This window comes from Zootoca vivipara, chromosome 1 (assembly GCF_965207765.1).
Source record: "Zootoca vivipara chromosome 1, rZooViv2.hap1.1, whole genome shotgun sequence".
NCBI lineage: Eukaryota > Metazoa > Chordata > Lepidosauria > Squamata > Lacertidae > Zootoca > Zootoca vivipara.
Genome location: NC_142582.1, coordinates 28,373,239 through 28,399,391, shown reverse-complemented (window position 1 = coordinate 28,399,391; position 26,153 = coordinate 28,373,239). Strand labels below are relative to the sequence as shown.

The 26,153-nt window shown below is 43.9% G+C and overlaps 1 protein-coding gene across 5 annotated transcripts in view; it reads left to right on the top strand.

The window, feature by feature from the left end:
* The window catches only part of SLC4A10 (solute carrier family 4 member 10), a 165,480-nt gene that overhangs the window by 61,624 nt on the left and 77,703 nt on the right, over nt 1–26,153 (top strand). For all 5 annotated transcript variants that reach the window (XM_088661094.1, XM_035132522.3, XM_088661102.1 and 2 more), the window contains 2 exons: nt 3,491–3,572; nt 19,066–19,206. In XM_088661094.1, the coding sequence (XP_088517220.1) occupies nt 3,491–3,572; nt 19,066–19,206 (223 nt within the window). Of the gene's footprint in view, nt 1–3,490; nt 3,573–19,065; nt 19,207–26,153 lie in introns of those variants that run through there.

The window sequence follows — 26,153 nt, the reverse complement described above, 5'->3', positions numbered from 1 at the left end:
TGGCAAATCAATAAATCAATAATAATATATGCACACAGGCATGTGTACCAGAAGATGGGTAGCTTAGGGCCCCACTCTCTTGGAGCCCCCCCCCAATATACTTGTTCTTAATTGTATTTCAGTTCAACAATTACTTTGATAAATTACATATTTTGTTATGTGCAAATGGCTTTAGATACCTATTAGGTCCATAAATTACCATATAGCATATATTCAACACAAAAAACAGCGTCCATTTGTTGTTGAAAAAGGACAGCTGGACATATAAAGGGGCCCCATTACCTTCAGTAGCTTAGGGCCTCATCAAACTTAAATCCAGCTCTGGTAGCAGGCAGGTATATTTCAGTGCCAGCCCACTGATCAAAAGTGCATCTCTTGCTTCTCTTTGGAAACCCTGACAATTGTAGGGAATAGGGGCATCCTAACAACACTCAGCTTTCCTAACAAACTACAGCTCCCAGAATCCTTTGGGGGGAAACCATGACTGTTTAAAGTGGTATGATTACTATTTTAAATGTATAATGCAGATGGGAATATACGATTCTCAGAATTGCAGAAATGTGGGGTGTGGGGAGAGCAATATTTTAAAAAGTACTTCTGTTTTGCATCACTCAATGCATGGATGGTTTTAAAAATAACTCACTTACTCTTTAGCGAATAAAACCAGTGTCAGCTTAATGCAGTGATGCAGAATCGATCCAGCTCAATTGATTGTAGTACATTTAATATGCTTCAGTTCCGGCAGTGCCAAAGGTATACACTGGAGTGAAGCCACTGCTTAAGTCAACAATATATAGCCGAACAGGGCATTAAAATGTTGTTATAAGCCCTTATTCATTTCCAGTATTTATCCTGCTTTCTGCTGCTTTCTCTCTTTCTAAGGCACATTTAGTGCCATGCAATTTTTAAACATTTTGTTTGTTGCTTTAGATTTAATGCTAAGAATGGTGCCCCTTTTCAAATGTTGCACACTTGCTGCATTAAATATATGTCTGGCTGGAACTGACTGGGACATAGGTCTGCCCAAGCTAAAGCTGATTGGTGCAAATTTTAGCATCATCGCAGGCGTGTGTTTGAGTGTTCTCTTAGTTTTTTCTATCAAAAGGGAGGGAGGGAGGGCAGAGCTGTCCTCATGCATATGACACGCTGCCTTGGGGAAGATATAAATCTGGAATGAAAACTAATTGCTTTCTACTTTGTTGCACATCCTGTACTGTGTGGTACAGGGCTGGCCAAAAGGAGAACATCTATTCATTAATGCAGTCAGATTCTAATAATAATAATAATAATAATAATAATAATAATAATAATAATAGAGGTGGTTTTAAAATAATACTTTGGAGAATCTGGACTTAATTGCCTTGTTTCCTAAAAAATAAAACAAATCCTCGACTGCTCATTGAAGAGGGAAGGGTTTATTTTATGCAGATAAAATTCAGAGCGCTTTCCTCAGCTGCCCTGTTTTGAATGCAGCAAGACATTCAAGCAGGGAAGAAGGGTGACAGTGGCTTCAAATGTGTAGATAAACGTTAGGAGCAGTAAACCAATTTTGGATGACTGTGTCATCGCAAGGACCCTTCAGTGAGAGGAGCTGAGCAAGGCAATAATCAGAGTTCTCTTTGTCCCAGCAGCGGAGAACGCTTCTAACAATCTTTGAAAAGCTGTGTTTCTGTCTGTATTCTTAGCCCTTATGTTCAGAGAGTAGGCTTGTCATTCTTTTGCTTCAGTACAACCATTCTTATAAATGTCAAGGTGAACATTAGCAGGAGTATAGAGCATACCATGTGTGGCTCGTACTTGATGATACTTGAGGCTGCATTCTGACAATCCTGAAAGTGTCAAATTTGCAATGAAACAGAGGTGTGGGCTTTTACGTGTTGGTATTTAAAAATACGAATGGACCCAGGTAGTGCTGTGGGTTAAACCACAGAGCCTAGGGCTTGCTCATCAGAAGGTCAGCGGTTTCAACCCCTGCAACGGGGTGAGCTCCCGTTACTCAGTCCCAGCTCCTGCCCACCTAGCAGTTCGAAAGCACATCAAAGTGCAAGTAGATAAATAGGTACCACTCTGGTGGGAAGGTAAACGGCGTTTCCGTGCGCCGCTCTGGTTTGCCAGAAGCAGCTTTGTCATGCTGGCCACATGACCCGGAAGCTGTCTGCGGACAAACGCCGGCTCTCTCGGCCTATAGAGCGAGATGAGCGCCGCAACCCCAGAGTCGGACACGACTGGACCTGATGGTCAGGGGGCCCTTTACCTTTACATTTATTTAAAAATACAGTACTGTATGCTGAAGGGAAAGTCTGGTATTTCACTATAGAAAATGTGGAACAGTAATTTATCCTACATGCTACCTACCGGTAATTCTTTAGAGCATTTCAGTAAGTATCCACCCTAACCCCCCCAGCCCCAAATGTTTTGGGTATCTGACAAAAGCACATGCAGTATCCTAGAGTAATTACCTCCATGGCTATATTTTTCTTGCAAGTCAAAGGCTGTATTGTAAGCATACGTTTCTTAAAGACAATAAATATGGTTGGCACTCACAAAGACCTTTTGCACATGCACACTTTCCTATATAAAGTGTGCAGTGCATCTCCTTCTCTAGGTGCCTCTGTCAGCATGGGAATATTTCCCCATAGGGCTCAGTGGAACCCATCCTTTCTACCTCCTGGTACTGGGTTTGTTCAGTCACGCGTAAGGCGAAGTACAGTGAAATGCTCCAGTCATTATCTGGGATGGAGGCCTGTGTGCATAGTGTGCCCCCATGCACTACCACAGGGACATCTAGTGATCTCACTCCATGCTTGGTGGTGCCAGACGTGTGCCGTTGTTAGGTAATGCCTAGGTTAGATTGCTGCAATGTATTATACGTGGGACTGCCTTTGAAGATAGTTCAGAAACCTCCGCTAGTGCAGAATTCAGCAACCAGGTTGGGGGATATTGGGGGAGCAGAATGTCTGAATGTATTATACTAATTCTGGCCTGACTGCATTGGTTACTGCCTGGTTTCCTAGCTGAATTCAGAGCGCTGGTTTTGCTCTTTAGAGTCCTATGTGGCTTAGGACAGTTATATTTTGAGGACCGCCTCTCCCCATATAAACCAGCTTGGACCTTGCAACCTTCACCGGAGACTATTCTCTATCCTGAAGGAAGTGCAGAGGGTAGTCACATGGGAACAGTCCTTTACAAGGTTGGCCCTCAACCAATGGAATGCTCTTCTGAAGGAGACACACCTCTCAGTTTATTATTTCTCTCAATGGATCCATCATCCATTTCAGATTTGCTGAAATGGAGCTGGATTTTATTTCTGTAAATGCCAAATTTAAAAAGGATACTTCATGCAAAGCAGAAGCATTCTTTGCATTTCTTTTTTTGCTGATGGGAAAAAAAAGGTATCTTGCTAAAATGCTTGTCACCTTGTATTGCTCAAGTCTGACGCTGACAGCACAGTGAAAAGCTGATGTATTTTTTATTTTATTTTATTTTGCAGAGGAATGATGAGGAGGCAGTGGTGGACACGGGTGGAACACGCTCCCTTCTCAAAACACATTTCGAAAAGGAAGACTTAGAAGGTGAGAACATGCGCTTCATGATTCACAGACTTGTGTCTTTCAAAAGCATCAACCTAATTCATGTTCAAAAAGTCTGTGAGGTCACATGTGTGGTGGGTCTGTTGGTGAAAATAATTTTCCCATTATCAAAACCTCAAGCTCTGTTCTTGCATGGATGTATATCCTTAATGAATTACCGTATGCACTGATAGTGCTCACTGGATGGGTGCTGAAATGGGTACCCTTTTATTGAGTGGTAAAAAGTATACAGAATAAGAACTTCAGTCTATATTACCTGAAACAATTGATGCCTGGACTTTGAGGCTATGAGTTTGTAACTTTCTATTTCATTAAAAGAAAAAGAATAATAAATTGTTTAAGAAATGTCATGATGTAGGCCCAGCGAAGATTCTGCTGATCTCTTCACCTAGGGTTGCCATATGTGATTCCAATGATGGAATCAGCATCTGGGGGGAATTTCGGGGAATTGTCAAAATGTCTGGGTTCAACAACTTTTTGTGTCTGGATTTTTTACTTCTTGAAATATGACAACCCTACTTTACCATATTCTTCACCTGTAACCTTTTCATTCTTCCTCTTCCTCCTCCTTTTCCTCCTTTTCCCCTCCCTGGTGAGAACTCCTCCCTTTATCTGATCAGTCTCAACTATGGTATAGTCCATACTATAGGGTTCCATTTGTTTGTTTGTTTGTTTCCTTGCTTGTTTGAAGGCATTTATTCCTGTTTCAAGTGGAAACTGAAACCCCATTAGCAGGGTCTCCAAATTAACCTATGAATGAAAACTGATTGCTGTCCTGCTTCATTACATTCTGGAAGCCTTGTGGGAAGTAACAAGATCGGTGACGCCCCCACCTTTGCCCTCTGTGGCACTCAATGGGCAAGTTGGATGGTAGTAGAAGGGCTATGATTAAGGATGGAAGGATCTGTCAGTTTTATTCTCTCAGTTTCTCTGAAATTCAGTTCTCCACATTTTGTAGCAGTTTGTGCTTTTATTTTTATTTTTAAGGAATCCTCACACAAATTCATCAGCACTGTTTATTAGCATGAATTTCTCCTAACACGTTTTTATATGCAGGTTGGACCAATGCACACATTTTTGCAAGCAGTTTCCCCCACTATAACGATTTTCACAGATATCTTCATCTTGAGGTACACTTTCCCCTAATCTATGCCTTTTTGTAAAATTGAGTTGGAGAACTGCATTGCAAAATTCAGATAAGTGTGGATTTCGGAGGATGACTGCGTTTTAGTTTGCATATTGCTTCGGATAGTGTGAATTTGATAGATTAGCCTCCAACAAGTACTTAGTTGAATTTTTCATCCGTTACTTGTTGTTAGCCACTCTGAGCCCGGCTTTGGCTGGGGAGGGCAGGATATAAATTTATTATTATTATTAGCTGTGATCATGATATCTTGATGTCACACAGGGGGGTGGGCAGGGAGAAGGGCAGCCTCCTTGCTCTTCAGGTGCACTATGTGAAGTGAGTCTGCTTCCTCTAGGGCTTTGTTCCCAGAAGGAGGCTGCAGAGGGTGGGGTTCTCACTGCTTTCCAACCTGTGAGATGTCTTAGGCTTGCTGTGTATGATCCGACTAAAGCTGTACTGTTCATGGGAAGCAATCATTGCCATTTCTTGTTGGTGGCCTTTACTCAGCATTGTCCTCTTCTTGTGACAATGCTGAGTATGGGTGTTTTGATATAGTAAAATGAGTTGTGAGCAGGGAAGGCACAATGGAATAGCAGAATCTTTATTCTACCTCCTCTTGCCTTTTGAGCTTTTTGGTTTTTTAAAAAATTGGAGGCTGACAAAAGTGTGTTGGATATGAGTAAAGCTTGATTTGGAGGGATTTATCACCAGATAATGTCTTATCAGATAATATCACAAGATAATAATGTGTGTCTATTAAAGTACAGTACAGTAAGTTTCAAAGTGCTGAAAATGGACAGACTCTCTTTGCTCCAGTTTTTAAAGTACTGGTGTACTTTAGTCAGGCTTACTGAGGAAGGCAATCCTGTACTGGTGTGGTGAGGTTTTGACCGGTGGCAGGATAAGGGCCCACTATCCTTTTTGGGCCTGTGGGCACACTTGGAAACCTGAAGAATTGTCAGGGTGGACAACACCTCAGAACCACACCTGCATTTCCCACTGCCAGCTCCTGAACATTTTGCCTCACACTGAAATGCCTCTACATATCCCACTGGACCAAACTGCGGGAGGCAGTGGAAGACAGGAGTGCCTGGCGTGCTATGGTCCATGGGGTCACGAAGAGTCGGACACGACTAAACAACAACAACAACAATCCCACTGGAACTAACCCACACTGAACCCCACAGCCTACTTTCACACACCCCACTTTACCATATACCCTGAGCCCACCTACCCTACACTGAACCCTACATTTTGGTGCACACACTGCAGCCCCACTCTGAACCCCCTCTCACTTAGACTGCAACTCCCGCACACATAACAACATACACACATGTTTAATAGAACCTAGTATTTAAATAGATTTCCCTTTCAAGAACCAGGGAAATTCAGTGAGCATCTTACTCATCTGGATTTGGGCCTGAAACACCAAGGAAAAGTATGGGTTCAAGGAGGGTAAGTTCTAAGACATTGGACAACTGATCACCACTTTCCCAGCTTTGTAGACTTTGAGCCAACAATTAGAGAGCTTAAACCTGCAGACATTTTTAATAATAATAATAATAATAATAATAATAATAATAATAATAATAATAATTTATTATTTATACCCCGCCCATCTGGCTGGGTTTCCCCAGCCACTCTGGGCGGCTTCCAATAGAAAAATAAAACACAGTAATCTATTAAACATTAAAAGCCTCCCTGAACAGGGCTGCCTTCAGATGTATTCTAAAAGTCTGGTAGTTGTTTTCCTCTTTGACAGGCATCCCCAAACTTCGGCCTTCCAGATATTTTGGACTACAATTCCCATCATCCCTAACCACTGGTCCTCTTAGCTAGGGATCCTGGGAGTTGTAGGCCAAAACATCTGGAGGGCCGCAGTTTGGGGATGCCTGCTCTTTGACATCTGTTGGGAGGGCGTTCCACAGGGCAGGCGGCACCACCGAGAAGGCCCTTAATGATTGAATAAAAGTTGATGCAAGTGTATAGATTCTTAGTTGAAAAAAGCAGGGGCTGCACAACATTCTACCACGGTGTGCTGATTTTAGTGCAACAGGGAATCCATTTTTTTTCCTCCAATAGGGTTACATCTAGAATTTGACTTATGCTTGTTTTTATTTTAAGCTAGAGGAGACTAATGATCTGCCAGGTTGCAACTGAAAAACATAAATTATTTGTCTCTTCCTTGCACCAGTATTCCCTGGTGACAACTTTGTGCACTCTGAGCTCCATGAACAATATTTCCCCTGAAGAATGAGATATTGCTGTCTATGGCACACGAGGCTTTCTGAAACTTGTGGGGCTTCTTCCAAAGAATCATGAGTTTAAAAGAAGAAGATAAATTAATTCTGGCTTTGGGCCACCCACTTGAAAGCCCTGTTAATAAATTTTCCAGGTAGGTCAGGGCAGGAATAAGCTCACTTTGCGTGATGTCCACTGCTCCTCATGCTCAGGGAAGAGCCATTGAAATCAGTGGACTATGTAGTTTAAGTTAAGTTAAGTTTAAGTTAAGTTAAGTTTACTTCCATACATCACTACTTTCCCAGTAGTGATGTATGGAAGTGAGAGCTGGACCATAAAGAAGGCTGATCGCCGAAGAATTGATGCTTTTGAATTATGGTGCTGGAGGAGACTCTTGAGAGTCCCATGGACTGCAAGAAGATCAAACCTATCCATTCTTAAGGAAATCAGCCCTGAGTGCTCCCTGGAAGGACAGATCGTGAAGCTGAGGCTCCAATACTTTGGCCACCTCATGAGAAGAGAAGAATCCTTGGAAAAGACCCTGATGTTGGGAAAGATTGAGGGCACTAGGAGAAGGGGACGACAGAGGACAAGATGGTTGGACAGTGTTCTCGAAGCTACGAACATGAGTTTGACCAAATTGCGGGAGGCAGTGCAAGACAGGAGTGCCTGGCGTGCTATGGTCCATGGGGTCACGAAGAGTCGGACACGACTAAACGACTAAACAACAACAATGTAGTTTAAGTACATTGATTTGAATGGGTCTACTCTGAGCAGTGGTGATTGGCACCTTTCAAGACTCATGGGGCAGAAAGCAGGAAGCTCAAACAGTAAGCAGAGCCAGAACCAAAGACAGGCGGAGGTAACGTATTCTAGTGTTGTTCCCACCACCCTCCCTGTTGAGATTTAGAAGGTGAAATGCTGAGACTCAGGAAAAGGAAGCTGAAAAGGAGGGCCACAAGTCCCTGGACTGGTTTTAAGCAAAAAGGCAGGCAGGTGACTTGGTAGGAGCAGATTGAAGTTGGTGGGGCACTGCCCCGCTTGCCCTAACAAACCAGCCTCCAGTGACTCAGTTGGATAGAACATTGTGCTGATAATGCCAAGGTTGCAAGTTCGATCCCTATATGAGACAGCTGCCTACTCCTGCATTGCAGGGGTTTGGACTAGGTGATCCTCAGAGTCCCTTCAAACTCTACCAATTCTATGATTCTACAGCTCTTGAGTATGACCATCATTGGATATCACCTTTTGGTTTTCATGAGCTTTTGTTTTACATTGAATTTGAAGCTTGTTGTTTTCAGCTGGTGTTAATTTCCCCCAATTTTTGTAACAGCGGGCCCTTCAGCTTTTCTGAAGTACAGATATGGCTCACAAAGTTTGTGTGCATGTGAGAAAACACATTTTTTTCCTGCGATGAACTGTTTCTGTCAAGCAATTGTATAACACACACACACACACACACACACCCCACAAACTATCCTGTAAAAAACTGCATTTTATATTTATTTCAGTCTTGCCAGTTCAGCTAAACCTTCTTAATCCTAAAAGTATCCAGGAGTGGCTAAATTTGCTTGTTAATGTGCCAGACATTCAAAATTCAAGTAGTCAATAGTGCAGTTCTGTTGCACCGGGCACCTCTAGTGTAAGCCGCTTTGCTTTGGTGAGATTTTGCCTTTCCTTCCTGTTGTGTTAGAGAGGAGGCAATGGGATATTATGGGAGAAGCATGCCATAATGTCACCATCAGTCTATGCCAGGGCTAGGAAACCAGTGGCCCTTCAGATGCTATTAGACTACAGCTTCCATCATTTCTGATATTTGGCTGGGGCTGATGGAGTCCCACAACATCTGAAGGTTCCCCATTCTTGATGCATGATGCTGGTTTTCAGTTGCAGGAACATAGTGGGTTGCACCAGCACTGACCTTCTTTTATATTCATATTTACTTTTTTTTAAAGCAAAGAGACAAGGAGAGAGAGAGAGAGAGAGAGGGAGAGAGAGAGAAAGCTAGAAGGGAGGAAGATAGGAAGGAGAAAAAGAGAGAAGCCCACGGTAAAAAAAATTGTAAGTGGGCCCAGTGGTGCATGTTGGCAAAAAAAAAAAAAATGGATCCAAGGTATGAAAAAACCAAAAACTAGCACATGCCATTGTTGTTAGCTTCCTAGGCCCTTCTGGCTCTACCCCAGGAGAACCACAAATCTCTGCTGCCTGTTTCTCAGATTTGCCCCCTCCTGTGCAGTCTATACAATGCAAAGCATAATGATTAATGTGAAAGCATTATCTGCAAATCTGAACAACCTCGTGACTTCCTTCAATAGTTGTAAAATCACGAAGCCTTTACAGCACCTACCTTATATGTTTAGAGCTTTCTTCATTGTCTGAGATGTCTTGATTAATCTTGTGAGATGAATAGTTCCATGTCAAATTATATCAAGTGGGATTTGTTGACTTACGAAACCTCAAGGCGAGGCAGGGATGGCTTTGTTCCTCCAGTTATTGCTGGAGTTTTTTTTATTCCTTTGACCATTGTCTATTTGCTGATTGGGCTTGACTCCAGCAGCACCCGCAAAGCCACAACATTAGCTACCCCTGTTTCAAGGTGTCCTCAAACCTGAAGCCATCAACATTTGAAAAAAATAAATTCAGATTTATTCTTTCCTACCCTGCGTATGGAGTAGAATGCATGACGGACAATTGGCTGTTAAAGAAATGGGGTTTATAGGATGTTAAATTTAATTGAAGAAAGCATGACTACTTATTGACATTACGCTGGGAAAATTAACAGTGCACCAAACTGAGCGAGATATTTCATTGCAGATTGAGGCCTTTGTGCTTTTATTTGGTCTTCTTGTGTAGTCACCATTTTGGCAGATAGATCTGGTAGCAACATCCAGATCTATCATCCAGGCAGAACAGATGGTTGCTCAGATCAACATATTAAAGCAAAATGTTCAGCAATTGTTTGCATAGGTGCTTAAAGCTGGGGTGGGTGGAGAATGGGGCATGGGCTTTTTTTGTTTTTGCCTTTGCCTTCAGAACTAATGCTAGCAGGTAACTGGAATCGAAGGAGAACTCTCTGATTTTGCAGCAATGTGTCTCTCTAATAAAGGAAGAAATATGTTTTCCCAAGTACAGTTCAATCTGAAATTAAGATGCATTGGTGGTTTCTCTTTTGCAGGAATGGGGTACCTATGGTGCTCCAGATATTGCTAGACTCCAACCCCCAACATCCCTGACCATCCCCCATGCTGGCTGGGGCTGATGGGAATTGGCCAATAGCACCTATACACCTATTTGTGCCCTATTGGGTACATCCTTCGTCATAATTCTCAGTTTATTCTCTGCAAACAGACCACAATATAGGGATCTGGCCACTTGGATACAATCTCATTGATAAAGACAATAATTAAAGGTCAAGTGAAATGGCCAAGATCTAGGAAGATATTATAACATACATGCTACAGCAAGGAAAGAGGCATTGCTTGTTAGAATTTGGTGATGATAATCAGTTGATATTGTCTAACTGGTTGAAAGATGGTCTTGAAAGAGCTAAAATTCCACGCGCTCAGCATGTGGAGGAGAGCAAACCATTTAGAGAGCTCCAAAATAGCAAGGGGGTTTTGCAACTGGCTTGAAAAAGTGTACGTGACAGGTTCTAGGAGGGTGCTGTTTTCTTTCCGTGGGGCAGGCGGAAGGCAGAACCGATTCTGCTTTAGACAATAGTACTCTCGTGTCACTGGGTGCTGGACTGGTTTCCCATGCCTGGCCCATGTATCTGTAAACAGTGGCGGAGCGTATCTAAATAGTGCTTGCGTTGCGCCACCAAAGGGGGCAGGGCATGGAGAGAACCTGCTGCGGCACCAACGCTGGGGTGTATTTTCACACCCCAATCCAGGAGAGTGGGCAGCAATGTTGCTGCCCACTCCCTTCTCTCCGCCAGAGCTGCAGGCTGGCTGTGAGGAAGCAAGAGCCACAGCCTCTCTCCATCCCTTGGGTCAGGCTTGGCCCTGGGAAGTAGAAGCTTGGGTGTGCGTGCCACAGCTGCTCTCCTTCTGAAGGGGGAGTTGTAGCTGGGCGTCACAGCCACTCTCCTTCCTTGAGTCAGGATTGACCTGGGCAAGGAGGAGCTTTGGCCAGGCATGTCGGGCACCACAGCTGCAGTCTGCCCATGGGTTGGTCTTGACCCTGGGATGAAGGAGTTGCCGCCGGGGCGTCGCAGCCGCTCTCCACCCCCCAGCTGAGCCTTGATCCAGGGAAGGAGGACCCTCATCCGGACACGCCGCAGCTGCTCTGCGGAGTTGTGGCTAGGTGTGCCGGGCATCGCAGCTGCTTTCCGCCCCTGAGTCAGGATTGACCCTGGGAAGGGAGAGCTGTGGCTGGGTGTGCCAGGTGGGGGCAGGGCATGCAGAGGGTGGTCTTCACCCTCTGTGCTCTCCAGCCCCTGCCGCTGGCAGGGAGTGAGGGGGTCTTGGGGGGGGTGCCCCCGATTGTGCACCTGGGGCCCGACACCCATGCCCCCCCACTCTATGCCACTGCCTGTAAATAAAAGGACATCACAGGAGCATCATTAAGTGTCCCCTCTGCTCCTCATTCAAAAGAAAGGTAAAACTCCCCGGACTTCTTACGACTTGGGGAAAAACATATAACCGTATCTAGGACTGGTGAGGCACTGATCAAGTCAGTTCAGTTTTAACACCTTTTTTTGCTACCTGCAGTGTCCCAAATGAGGAGATTTAGCGGGGAATGGAAGCAAAGGAATTAGGGGAGAATGCTGTTCAAAAAGACAAGGTCCATTAGCGGCTGGTTTGGTCTCAGTCTGACATATTTGCAAATGCCCTTGACTCCATTGCTATTCATTCTGAGCTGACAGCGCTCATCGTCTGTTTAGCAGAGGAAAGTGGAGCGCATGAGCGTGGGAGCAGATGCGTGGCCTTCTGCTGTATTCAGACTTCTCTGGATTGAGACCTGTGAATACAATTTCCAACTAATTGCTTGTGGGATGGGAAAACTGTATTCGCCTTATTATTCACATGTGAATTTCAGCTGATAGTATCATCTTCTTCATTGCCTTTTGATAAAGAAGGAGAAACATCAGATATGCATTCCCAATCTCGTTCATTAATGGCCAGTCCTCCATTCATTGATGTTACAGCATCAATGGAAGGCCATACCTGTGTGAGACTTGCAGCACTCAATAATATATTTTTTGCTGCCATAAGGAAAAGTGCGAATGAATGGCAAATAAAGCCTGAGGGATAGAGGGGGTTTGAATGATAATATACGCAGAAGCTGGGGAAGTTCCTTGCATGAATCTGATCTTTTTCAACTTTGCTATTTCAGCGGGGGACTGGATCTGAGCAGAGGTTTCCACTTCTGACAGACCGACCCACAAATATATGGAAATGAGAAGAGCTTCCTTAGCTTTCAGCTAATATACTTTGTGACTAGCCTGTCTAGCTGTACATTACATTCATAATACATTAATATAACAACTTACAAAATTATTCACCCATTTATAATTCTTGTGAGAGTGATCCTGTTGAAGGAAACGTGGCCCTAAAAGGCTTAAACAAACAAACAAACAAACAAACAACAGTTAAAAATCTTTCTCTTTTCTTATCTCTGTGGCTGTGATCTCCTGGGTGATGTGGACGCTTTACGCAGTTGAATGCGCATGCGTACTCCATCCATTTCCTTCCCTCCCACCCACCCCTCCGCATGGCCCTGGCAACCCACGTTAGTCCACTTGGCAGAGATATGAGAGAAACACCACTTTCTCACCACACTGCTTTAGTTTGCTTTGAAGAGCTTTTTTCATGGCGTCGGAAAGCTTGCCGCCACCACCACAAAATGTTACCAACTCTTGATATAAAAGGAAAGTGATGCCCTGCAACAAAATGCTGCAGCAATATATCCCTGGTGTGTATGTGTATGCCACAGTTTGTGACTGAGGCATAGCTGCCAAGTTATCCCTTTTTTTAAGGGATTTTCCCTTATGCTGAATAGGCTTCCTCGCGAGAAAAGGGAAAACTTGGCAGCTATGGACTGAGGAGGATTGAAAATATAAGGTAGACTGGGGTTCCTGCTCTAACCTGGGCCTTATTTCATGTGGATTTTTTTTTTAAAAAAAAAGTTTTGAAAATTTAAATTTGTAGCCAATCTGCATGCAAGTCAGGAAAGCCTGAGGCTTCCACATGCAATTGTGTGCTTGAATTGGCTTGCAAAGTTTGACAAGTCTACATAAGCAAAACCACAGGAAGACTGATCAGTATTAGTATATGGATTAAATAAATAGTATCCATTATTTCATAATCATATGCTATATAATTAAATAGTCACACTTTATATGATAGGGAAATTTCCTTCTCAGGAAACTCATCCCACTGCTTCAGGGTTGTAATAATAGAATACAGTAGTTGCTGCTACACTCTGCAAGTGATTAATTAATTAACTAATATATCAGTTGTTATTAGGAGCATTGATTGTTTTTATTATTATTTATATTTATTAGTTGCTTTATTGACTGAAGCTCAAAGCTATTTACAAACGCAACAGAAATACAGGTGAAACTCGGAAAATTAGAATATCGTCGAAAAGTGCATTTATTTCAGTAGTGCAACTTAAAAGGTGAAACCAATATATGAGATAGATGCATGACATGCAAAGCAAGATATGTCAAGCCTTTATTTGTTGTAATTTTAATTATTTTTTGTTAGGCGGGTCAATTATAAATGGAATGTAATTAATGAAATGTAATAGCGATGTTTATTTTTGTATTATTGTAACTATTTGTTTTATTACTGTGGAATTTCCAAAAGAAAGCATTTGTAAAAATTAAAAGAAAAATAATAAATAATAAGTTGCATTACTGAAATAAATGCACTTTTCGATGATATTCTAATTTTCCGAGTTTCACCTGTACTAAAACCAATTACAGTAAACACAATCAATGAAAGATACCCTCCCTGCTTGCAATCTGAAATGGTACATCCCCAGACAAGATTTATCACCTCAGTGCACATTAGCCCTCATTCTTCCTGTTTATTCCTGTTCTGTCTTCTCTTGAGTAGTCGATGGCCCATTAGAATCCTTTAATTTCCCTGTTTTGTCCTAAATTATTGGTTTCTGTGCTGTAATTTATCATTCAGGAACCCAGAGTTTGAATCCGTTGTTCACAGATGTTCTGCTTCCCCTCCACCCCTTCCTTTCTTCTGTCTTCTGTAAGTCAGGTCTGCTTTGCCCTATATCTGCAAACATCCTTTGGGAGTTTTCTGATCCTTTATTTTTATTTAGAATTCTGCCAAGTATATAGTGTAACCCAATGTGATCTTGCATATAGCGTAACCCAATGTGAGCTTGATTTCGAAGGGGCAGAGGAACCAGAGACCAAATTGCAATCATGCGCTGGAATATGGAAAAAAACTAGAGAGTTCCAGAAAAACATCTACTTCTGCTTCATTGACTACGCAAAAGCATTTGACTGTGTCAACCACAGCAAACTTAAAGAAATGGGAGTGCCTGATCACCTCATCTGTCTCCTGAGAAATCTCTATGTGGGACAAGAAGCTACAGTTAGAACTGGATATGGAACAACTGATTGGTTCAAAATTGGGAAAGGAGTACGAAAAGGTTGTATATTGTCTCCCTGCTTATTTAACTTATATGCAGAATTCATCATGTGAAACGCTGGACTGGATGAATCCCAAACTGGAATTAAGATTGCCGGAAGAAATACCAACAACCTCAGATATGCTGATGGCACAACCTTGATGGCAGAAAGTGAGGAGGAATTAAAGAACCTTTTAATGAGGGTGAAAGAAGAGAGTGCAAAATAGGGTCTGAAGCTCAACATCAAAAAACCCAAGATCATGGCCACTGGTCCCATCACCTCCTGGCAAATAGAAGGGGAAGAAATGGAGGCAGTGAGAGATTTTACTGTCTTGGGTTCCATGATCACTGCAGATGGTGACAGCAGTCACGAAATTAAAAGACGCCTACTTCTTGGGAGAAAAGCAATGACAAACCTAGACAGCATCTTAAAAAGCAGAGACATCACCTTGCCGACAAAGGTCCGTATAGTTAACGCTATGTTTTTCCCAGTAGTGATGTATGGAAGTGAGAGCTGGACCATAAAGAAGGCTGATCGCCGAAGAATTGATGCTTTTGAATTATGGTGTTGGAGGAGGAGACTCTTGAGAGTCCCATGGACTGCAAGAAGATCAAACCTATCCATTCTGAAGGAAATCAACCCCGAGTGCTTACTGGAAGGACAGATCCTGAAGCTGAGGCTCCAATACTTTGGCCACCTCGTGTTGGGAAAGATTGAAGGCACAAGGAGAAGGGGACGACAGAGGATGAGATGTTTGGACAGTGTTCTTGAAGCCACCAACATGAGTCTGACCAAACTGCGGGAGGCAGTGGAAGACAGGAGTGCCTGGCGTGCTCTGGTCCATGGGGCTACGAAGAGTCGGACACGACTAAACACAACAAAATGTGATTTTGTAAAAACTCATGCTTGCACCGAACATAATGAGTTAACAGTCCATGTTTTCCTGATGAGGCTTCTTTTCTCCTCTTTACCTGGAGGGCTGAATCAAAGTAAAAGGTGGTGAGCTCTCTCAAAGGTTGGTGTGGTGTAAGCAATTAGAGGTCTGGGCAAGGACTGATGGAATGCAGGTTTGAATCCCATGTAGGTCACAGGGTAATTGTTGGCTGTCCTTGAAGAGCACAGACGTACCTTGGAAGTCAAACGGACACCAAACGTTCGGAAGCTCCATTAGATGTTCGGCTTCCAAAAAAACACCCACTTCTGGTTTTAAATTGTTCAGGAGCCAAAATGTTCAGTAACTAAGCCATTCGAGATCCAAGGTATGACTGTATACAGTCACTACATTTAGGTGAAAAATGCCGTGACTGGGTTGCTTTCTGGTGTCTGCTTTGTGGATCATACGACATGAAATACAGCATGAAAGTCAGGAACTAAGAGAATAAAAAGCACCGCAGTATCAACAATATAACAAAGCTGTTAAATCCATAGCAGTAGATTTCCGATCCTTCCCTCTTTCTTAGCCATGTGTAAGCTCCACTCAAGAATTGCACCACCTCATGCTACAGGGCTGGCCCTAGGGCCAGGCTGGGTGGCGCAGGGCGCCATGGCGCCAGCCCGCCAGGGGGGGGCGCCATGCAGCTGCGCCCGCTGGCCGCTCCTCCGCGCAGCAGCGCCCTCAGCAGCTGCGCTGAGCTTGCCCGCCCGCCGCGCAGCAGCGCCTGCCTGCAGCCACGCTGTGCGCTGCGCCCGCCTGCCCGACGTGCTGGGAAACGGGGTGGGGGGGCGCCGGAGGGATCCGTCGCAGCACAGCGCCAGGGCGCCAGAGGTGCTTAAGACGGCCCTGTCATGCTAAATAATGTGATGAGCAGCAGTGGTAGACTTTGGGCTTTCAACATTCAGTGCTCCTCCGCCTCTTGCCTTCCGTTGTTCTTCATTGTTGTGCCGCTTTTTTGGCCCGGCACCCAGTGCAGGCTAACAAGTCACGTTCTCCTAAGTCTGCTTCTGTGAGCAGCTCTGAAATCATTTCTCCCACTTCTTGCACAAAGTAGAAGGGATTGATTTAACTTATTTAATAAAAAAAACAATTGCTTTTCAGCTTCTGGTAGTACTTGGAAAATGTAATGAAACAGCTCCCATTTTTTTTTCATTTTAATGTTTGACGGACTACAGTATTTTAATATTTTGTTGGAAGCCATCCAGAGTGGCTGAGGAAACCCAGCCAGATGGGCGGGGTATTAATTATTAACATTACTATTTCAATATTTGTAAATTTTTCAATTTACAAATATATGTAAATTCAATATATGTAAATTAATGTTTCTGTGCCTTAATTTTAAAAACGCACTTTGGGCAGTGTCCACCCAATACATGTTGTCACCTGAGGAGGAAGAGCAGCTTGTGACCTTTTCCCACCTGCAAGGCAAGGTGCACGCTACCCAAGACTGAGGGAGAAAATCCCAGAACTGCTTCTTTCTGGGAGTAAACATTCAGCAACAATAAATTAAATAACTTTTAACATTTGGCTGCTATTTTGCGACACTGAAAATCAGATGCCTGAGGCCTAATGGTATGGTTGGCTTGGGATAGTTTGTTTTTGTTGTGCACTCTCTGTGCTTGAGATGCTTTAACTGTTTAACATACCATTTCTTAACCTATTTTGTGAGCATTGCAGCCTATTTAGCAAATGGCCTTAAGAAGCGATCCATGAGCAAGCAGAATGGCTCAGTTGGCAGAGCATGAGACTCTTCATCTCAGGGTTGTGGGTTTGAGCCCCACATTGGGCAAAAAAATTCCTGAATTTCAGGGAGTTGGACTAGATGACACAGCAGTGTAATCCAAATCCATTTTGCTCAACACTTTAAAGCAGGATAGGGTGGGAAGGCAAGGATGACGGAACAAGATCTGCATGGTGTTTTTTTTTACTGACATGCTAGGAGTTGTTTCTATCTGCTTCTGCAGAGAATTAGTGTCAATTCCAAATTTCTTTGACGTTTTATGACAAATGCTGCTCTGCTCTGCTTTTTGCCCTTGCTGGAGGTCAAGATTGGAGGTCACACAGGGTTTCAGCTTCATATAGCCGACCTTTATTTTGAGGGGGTGGGGTTCCTGGGTTGACACATCCGGTTCTAGAGAAGCTGGAAATATTTATTTGCTACGTTGCGGCTGTTCCAATAGCCAGAAGATAATAACTGGAGACTGCAGTTGGACAAGTCTTTGTGCTACCTAATACACGGAAGCTACCTTTTAATAACACTTTTAAACCATGATGCCAGTTATTGTAACAGCTGTGCACAATTGTGCCCAAGAAGCACTAATGTGTGATCCAGTTACTCCTCTTTACACTCAAACCCATACCTTCTCAGGGCATAGGTGCCAAGTTCTGGATTGAAAAATCCGGGATCAGCAGCACTGCGGCATCGGAAGTCGCTTCTATGCATGTCCGGAAGTGCGTAGAAGCAACTTCTGGCGCTGCGGACATTTTGGAAATGGGCACAGAGGCATCGGAAGTCGCTTCTACGCATGTCCGGAAGTGTGTAGAAGCGACTTTTGGTGCCGGCGCGGCACCAGAAGAACATGGCCGCTGGCAGGAGCTCCGTAATCTGGGGAATACGGGGTATTTTGCCATTCGGGACACCTGCGGGAAACGGTAAGAAAATACGGGGGTTTCCCAGGGAAAACGGGGTACTTGACAGCTATGTCTCAGGGGTGTCAGAATGGAATTGTGCCTCCATTTTGATGTTAGTCCATCCAGGCAGTCATATCTTATGCCACAACCAGTAAAGAGTTGATAAGAAAATATGAGCAAATTAGAATTAGGCTTGGGCCTAATAAGGATAGTGCTCTGCCATGCAAGTTGGGTTAGCATTTTATCACATTTATTTCAGCGGCTTCATCAGTCCATTAGGTATTTTATTTATGCTAGAACATTTTCAACCCTTCAGTTTATGCTTACAGCATAGTATCCACATTTTATTGTTGTTCATTTTATTTAGTTATTGCATTTATATCCCACCTTCCCCCCGCTCCATGAGCTCAAGGTTCCCCTCGTCCTCATTTAACCCTCACAACAATCCTGAGAGTTGAGTTAGGCTGAGAGGCAGTGATTGGCCCAAGGTCACCCAGTGAGCTTCGTGGCTGAGTAGGGATTTGAACCCTGGTCTCCCAGGTCTTAGACTGACACTCTAACCCAGAGCTTTCCAAACTGTGTGTCGTGACACGTTAGTGTGTCAGCTGCAGTGTGTAGGTGTGCTCCCCACGCTTCTCCTGGGGCTGGAAAGGGGTTAGTTTAACCTCCAATTTGCTAGTAAAACGGAATTACTGTGTCGTGAAATGATGCATGTCTAAAATGTTTGTCACCAACATGAAAAATTTGGAAAGCTCTGCTCTACCCTACACTGGCTCTGTGGGTACCAGAGATTTCCCCCTCCATCTCCCCCCTTTTCTTTCTTTATTTTTTAGGAGCTGCCTTCACATAGGAATAGGGCATTGGGCCAATGATTCAGTGTTGAATATGTGTTGTTTCTTTTCAAATCTACTTACCCAAACTGTTTTCTGCTCTCTAGGTCACAGAACTTTGTTTATTGGAGTTCATGTGCCGCTGGGAGGAAGGAAAAGCCATCGACGCCATCGACGGCACAAACACAGAAAGAGAGACAGAGAACGGGATTCAGGTTTAGAAGATGGCAGAGAGTCTCCTTCATTTGGTAAGGTTTGTTTGTTTTAAATTTAACGGGATGTTAGACAATTTGTGTAAATGGTGCATGCAAGGGACATGTCCTGCCCCATTCTTGCCCTGCTGTAATTTCCAATTTCTTTTCCACACAGAGCACATTACAGTAGGCATTTCAAGTAGTGCCTCCTCACTTCCGTCTCTTAACTTTGTTGCCCCTTCCTGACTCTGGCTTTCTCTTTCTCACGCCATGATTTTCCTCCCACTTTAAAGTTTCTCCTTTTCCCTTGCCTCTCTTCTCTTGTTTGTTCTGTCATTCTCTTTTGCCACCTCTGCTTCCAGCTGCTTCCCTCTTACCTGCTAATTTGCCTCTTTCCACCATATCTCATTCCCCTTGTTTGTGTCCTGCACCAGAAGCCTCAGCAATGGCTGTTTAGCCAATGTGAACCCTGGTCTCCAAACATATTAAAATGCTAGGGGAGAAGGAAGACTCTAGCTTGTACGGCATACATGCACTCCATTTTCCTTGGTGTCTTTGGGTGGGGGCGTGTTTCTTTCTTCTGGTCCTCTCCTTTTTTTAAAAAAAAGTGTGAATACCTTGGGATTCACCCAAGAATGGAGGTACCTTCCTCTAGTTGTGTGTGGTGGTCCAGTTTTGACTACAGAGCTGCTGACGAACTGGAACTCAAACAACAACAACAACAACAACAACAACAACAACAACAACAACAACAACAACAACAACAACAACCCCAGCACGAGATGGCATTAAAATAAGAGCATTAGACTTGTGTACTTCACTGATGGGAAGTTATTTCCTAATTGAGTAATAATATAACTTACTGCGTTGATGTAAAAAGGTGCATCTAAGACGAAAATACTTCAAAGTTATAATAAGCAGAGAGACTATAATGAAAACACTGGCAGGATGCCTTATCGCACCATGCTGCAGTAGAAAAGAATATTTTAGATTCTTTTAAAAAATGTAAATGCCAGTATAATTTTAGGTTGTGGAGTAGTCATTGTAATACCTTTAGATTGGATTTTAAATTATATGCACTGAAAGTGTGGAAGGAAGGTGCTATGAAGGCTGAGGCTTTAGAAAAATGCTTGAAATCCTTAAAATCTCTTGCAGAAAAATGTAAGGTGGATGAAATTTATAGAAATGTCTTCAGAAATAGGAGTTCAGTTGGTATTAAGAGGATTAAGATTGGGTCGCACAGAATGAATACTCATGTGAAACCAAATGACTTAGCTGCATCTATTTTGGACAGGTTGTGCTTATTCCAAGATGCTAAAGTAGGAAGAGAAACACGTTTCAGATCACTGAGAAGCAGATGCTGATAATCCATTGTTTGTTTTGTTATTCTAAAGTATCTTATCTGTGTTTTTAATCCGTGTAACAGGTAAACATGTTCTATTACAGTGTTTTCAGCAAAAAGAAATTGTCATTAGGCATCACAGTACTTTAAAACTTCTATCACAAGGACACCGTTTCCCCACCAACTTTCTCCAATCTCACTGTCACTTAAGCCTCCTGGTAAGCAGTGGTGACATTATTATTAAATTATTATTATTATTATTATTATTATTATTATTATTATTATTATTATTATTATTATATACTGGAGGTCTCAGGGCAGTTCACAGAATAAAATCAAAATATAAAACCACAAAATATCTAATAAAAATAAAAATAAAAACAACCCAATAGCCCTCCCCCAAACCCACATTTTAAAAGGGCATGTTGTTGTTGTTTAGTCGTTTAGTCGTGTCCGACTCTTCGTGACCCCATGGACCATAGCACGCCAGGCACTCCTGTCTTGCACTGCCTCCCGCAGTTTGGTCAAACTCATGTTCGTAGCTTCGAGAACACTGTCCAACCATCTTGTCCTCTGTCGTCCCCTTCTCCTAGTGCCCTCAATCTTTCCCAACATCAGGGTCTTTTCCAAGGATTCTTCTCTTCTCATGAGGTGGCCAAAGTATTGGAGCCTCAGCTTCACGATCTGTCCTTCCAGGGAGCACTCAGGGCTGATTTCCTTAAGAATGGATAGGTTTGATCTTCTTGCAGTCCATGGGACTCTCAAGAGTCTCCTCCAGCACCATAATTCAAAAGCATCAATTCTTCGGCGATCAGCCTTCTTTATGGTCCAGCTCTCACTTCCATACATCACTACTGGGAAAACCATAGCTTTAACTATATGGACCTTTGTCGGCAAGGTGATGTCTCTGCTTTTTAAGATGCTGTCTAGGTTTGTCATTGCTTTTAAAAGGGCATAGGTCCTGTCAATCAAATCAGCCAGAGGCCTGGTTGATTTGATTGGTGACATCACAAAGCACATGACTGTTCCCCGGCATTTTGATTTTGTAAAGGCAAAATCCTTGAAGATTTCTACTCCTTTACACCTCAGCTTGCAGAGCTTTCTCCCAATGTCCCAGGAGTACTTGCTATGTTAGTACTTTCACAGATTCTATAAAGGAGGCACTGGGTGTTATGGTACACTTGTTGATGGAAGCAGAGGGGCGTGGATATTTTGGCACAATCAAGCACACTGTGCTCTACTCCCAACTTGACTTAATCCTCTTTCATGCCACTTATTGTTAAGCTTCCCTTTCATAATCGAATCCACGTCACTTGGGAGCTTGGCTACTGAGTATTATTTTTAACGTTTTAATTGCACTTGTCTACCGCTGCTCATGAGGAGCATGCACGCCTTGGTGGATTTGGGCTCGAATCACGTTTCTAAGCAAATCAGCTGTATTTTAGGTTAAACTTGGTATGTGCATGCACGCATTGCAACATGCGCACAGACAACTCGCGGTCATGGAGACCAGAAAGGCTTTGTAAAGCATCTGTTGTGATTGTTGTATTACTCATCAGTGTTGCCGATGAGCTATCAGGGCTAGCGATGAATCATGGATGTTAGCAGTACTGTAGTACTTTTATCTATGACAGATAAATTTACCTGTCAACATATTATGATTCTTTGCTGAAAGGTGGTGTGTATTAGCTTAGTTTGCACAGATTAGCTAACTTCGAGCATCCTATTCCAATCCTCCATAGCATGATTTTGAGGATTGGGAATGTCTCATGGACCTGTACACTCCATCATCCTACCACCCTCCACCCCTTCCTTCTTTTCCGCTGGGATTGATTCCTCTCTTGATTTGTTTTGCAATGCCCATAATTTGCTATGACTTCTGAATGAAGCAGACTGGGAGCACTGTGCAGGGCCTTGTCTCCAAAGCATGGCTTGCAAAACCCACTTAAAGACAATAAATAGCTGGTTAGCACTAAGCATGATTTGCCTGATTTGGGTTCCATGGGCATGGATGAGCCCCCAGCATGAGCTCATGGCATGCTCCCCGCATGCCCCTCATCCAATCAGGGAGCTGGAAAGAGTCATTTGTATTCTGAGGATAAACACTTGAACTGTTTAAATGCAGCCACGGAGTTTAGGAAAATATGGAAAATCAGTGTCAACAAGGGGCTTACAAATTAGTCTCAGAGCTACTATAAGTTATTATTTGGAACAACTTGTTTTTAAACAAACTATAGATGATCCCTGAGTAGTTGCTGATCTCCCCACTGCCTAGTGATAAATAAATACTTTATTTATTTAAAACATTTATATACCACTTTCTATCAGTTATTTCAAGGTGGCTTACGAAACTCAAAGCAAGGAGAATGATAATCACATGCACAACTGCTATCAGATAAAAACAACAATAGAAAGCCGGCATTTTATTTGTTTATTTGGATTCTATTTATGAGTTGCTTCTCATAAAATATCTCAGTTCCATATATAAAAAGCAATTTAATATGTAAAAACAATTTATTTATCTCCAGTGCAGATACAGGCTGGGATAAAGGTCCCAACTTAAAAGGCTTGTTGAAGGAGGAAAGTCTTCAATAGGCACCGAAAGAGCAATAGAGATGATGAGACATTGGTCTGATGAGTAATGGGGAGGGCATTGCAAATCGGGTCCTCCCTAACAAGAGGGCACATATTGCGGTGGGACCTGGCAACCTGACCCTGTGTTGTGGGTGGGAACATTGGAGCGGCCACAACACCTTATTGGTGGTCCCTCGATCTTGGGAGCAATTGGGCCTGAGGGACGCCAGTCAAAGCGATTGAAGGACCACTATTTAACCGCTGCACGTGTCCCTGAGTGTCCTCTTTTGGGCCCAGTGCATCGGAAGACCCGCCCACCTCTCCCTATATTTAGGGTTTGCACTTGACCCCGCTATGCCGTCGTGTGTCGCCTGTTGTTGGGACGGGGGCACGGCAGGAATTTTACCCACTTGGCTGATTGGCTGATAATGCCTCCTCTGATTGCCCTTCCTGGTAGTTTGGCCATTCCTTTGAGATGGTAATCACCTTAATTCCTGAGACAATGGGAAGGTTCCCTACCTCCCTCTCCTTGCAAAGAAACACTTTGTCAGGGAGCCAAAATGGCCTCAGGGCTGTCCCCCTGCGCTGCCCCACATACATGGCCCTCACACCCGTGTACGTGTCTGCCTGGTACGATGACGGACAGTTATTATCTATATATATAAAAATGTAGGCATTGCGTGCGCAGAGGTCACAGCCTTTCTCCGTAACTGCTGTAACAAATTTGGCCACAATGTTCCATGCCCATCAGTAAGGGATCTGTCATAAAAAAAATCCAAAAAAACAAACCTTTCATACCTAAAATAATGATTAAACACAAAAAAGTGGCGCCCAAATTAGACATCACCAGCAGAAGCCCTGGAGACTCCAGCAGCATCCAATAGAAAGGCAGATCGCCCACTGCTGCCTCGAAAGCCGTGCCGCCAGATGACACCACAAAATTCCACAGCAACCAACTGAAAACAGGCCTTTTGCAGCAACAAGGCCCAACCAACTGAAAACAGGCCTTTTGCAGCAACAAGGCCCAACATTGCCAAGTGGAGGTAGGGGCCTGCCTGGGGGGGGAATGGGGGGCCGAATAGGGGGCAGGGATAGGTAATGGGTCAGAACAGGGTGGGGGGAGACACAGGGATGAAACTTGCCCTCTCCTCAGTATCTCGCCTCGGCTTTGCAGACTAGGCTGAGTGGATTTAGGGGTCTGCCTGGGTGGGGGATGGGGGGGCTGAATAGGCTGCAGCATAGAATCAACTGAATATGGGCCTTTTACAGGGCCATGCCTTTGGGTAGAATACATGTGATTTCATGTAACACACGTAGGTAGGGGAGTCAGGGTTGGGGCAGGGCAAAATTTTACAGAACGCGCATTGGGGGAATGATTGTGTTCAAAATGAACAGGTCACAGGGATAACCCGGGGGGGGGGGAGGTTGGGCGGAGGAGAGGAGGGAAATCACAGGGGTAAGTGGGGGGGGTAGGGGGAGGAGAGGGGGGGAAATCACAGGGATAAACCGGGGTGGGGGAAGAGGGGGCATAATAGGTCATGGATCAGGACAGAGTTGGGGGATTCACAGGGATGAGGGAGGGGGATGAGGGGGCAAAGCCGGGTGTGTGTGAGGGGAGGAGTGAGTGGGGGAATCACAGGGATACGTCATGGATTGGCACAGGGTAGGGGAAATCACACAAATAACCCACAGCAACGCGTGGCACGGCCAGCTAGTATATATATAAGACCTTAATTTTTTTATTTCACCCTGTTCTAAGTCCTTCTCTGTGTGCACCATTCATGCTATGCAGCTGTCTCACACATAAAGATCTTCATTCGTAGGAGGGTTGCAGTTAGAGGGGAAGGATAGTTGGATGTGGGGCAGGGCTGGAGCAACCATGAACCAGATTTATGTAATGCTGTTTTTGTGTGAAGAGGCTTTGTCATCATCTGCATTCTGTGTTCTGGAATGATCCACCTGTCCTTGTACCTTCTGGGCGGAGGAGGGGGAAGACTGTTTCAAATATTCTGTTTCTATAGTCACATTTAAATATGTTATCATCCCTTGCAAACTCAAGTGAGATTCAAGGCCAAATTGGATGAGACACCATCTAGCAAAACAAACAAACAAACAAACAAACAGGCTCCCCCCCATTGCAACCAGATCTGGATTAGGATGCTTACCTAATGCATTGATTTGCTGATGGATTTGAGCAGGTACTGATGCATTTAAGTAAACAAGCATTGTGCCGCACACTATGGGTAAATGCATATTTTGATGTCAGTTGAGAAATTGTGGCATCGCCCCAAATGCTACGAGGGCAGAGAGAAAGTATGAATTATTTAGACCTCTGGATTACAGTTTTGGAGATTTTTTTTAAAACTGGCGGTTATATGTTTAGAAGGCAACTTGAAAAACTGTTCAGCTGCTGGCCTCTCTTCCTCATATAAATGTCAGGTACAGAAAAGTTATTAAACTGCATGTTTGAGAGAGTGGAGAGAAAAATGGACCCTCAAAACTTAAATAGCAAGCATCCTACTTTTCTATTAAGGGAGAGAACAACAGCAAATGCTTTCATATTCCTGTCATTTCATTACATGATCCTATATTCATATTTTATTGAAACATTTGTTCAAAAAGTATTCTGCAGGTGTTTTAATCACAGACCTGACTGTTCAAGGTAAAATAAACTGGGACTCCTACGCATCCTGTAGTGGAGCCAGCGTGGTGTAGTGGTTAAGAGCGGTAGACTCGTAATCTGGGGAACCGGGTTCGCGTCTCCGCTCCTCCACATGCAGCTGCTGAGTGACCTTGGGCCAGTCACACTTCTCTGAAGTCTCTCAGCCCCACTCACCTCACAGAAGCTCCGGAGGCGCGTGGGGAGCGCAAGCCTGGGGCTGCCGCGCTGTGCCTCTCAGCTGTTCAGGCGGCCCCAGGCCAGCGCTCCCCACGCGCCTCTGGAGAGCTGCCTGAAGCCGCTCAACAGCAGAGGCGTGTGGAGGCAGACACCAGTGTTCGGCGCCCCTTCCGCACCCCTGATGGCCAGGCACCCTGGCGCCTTGTGCCACCCAGCCCGGGCCTAGGGACAGCCCTGCCTCAGAGC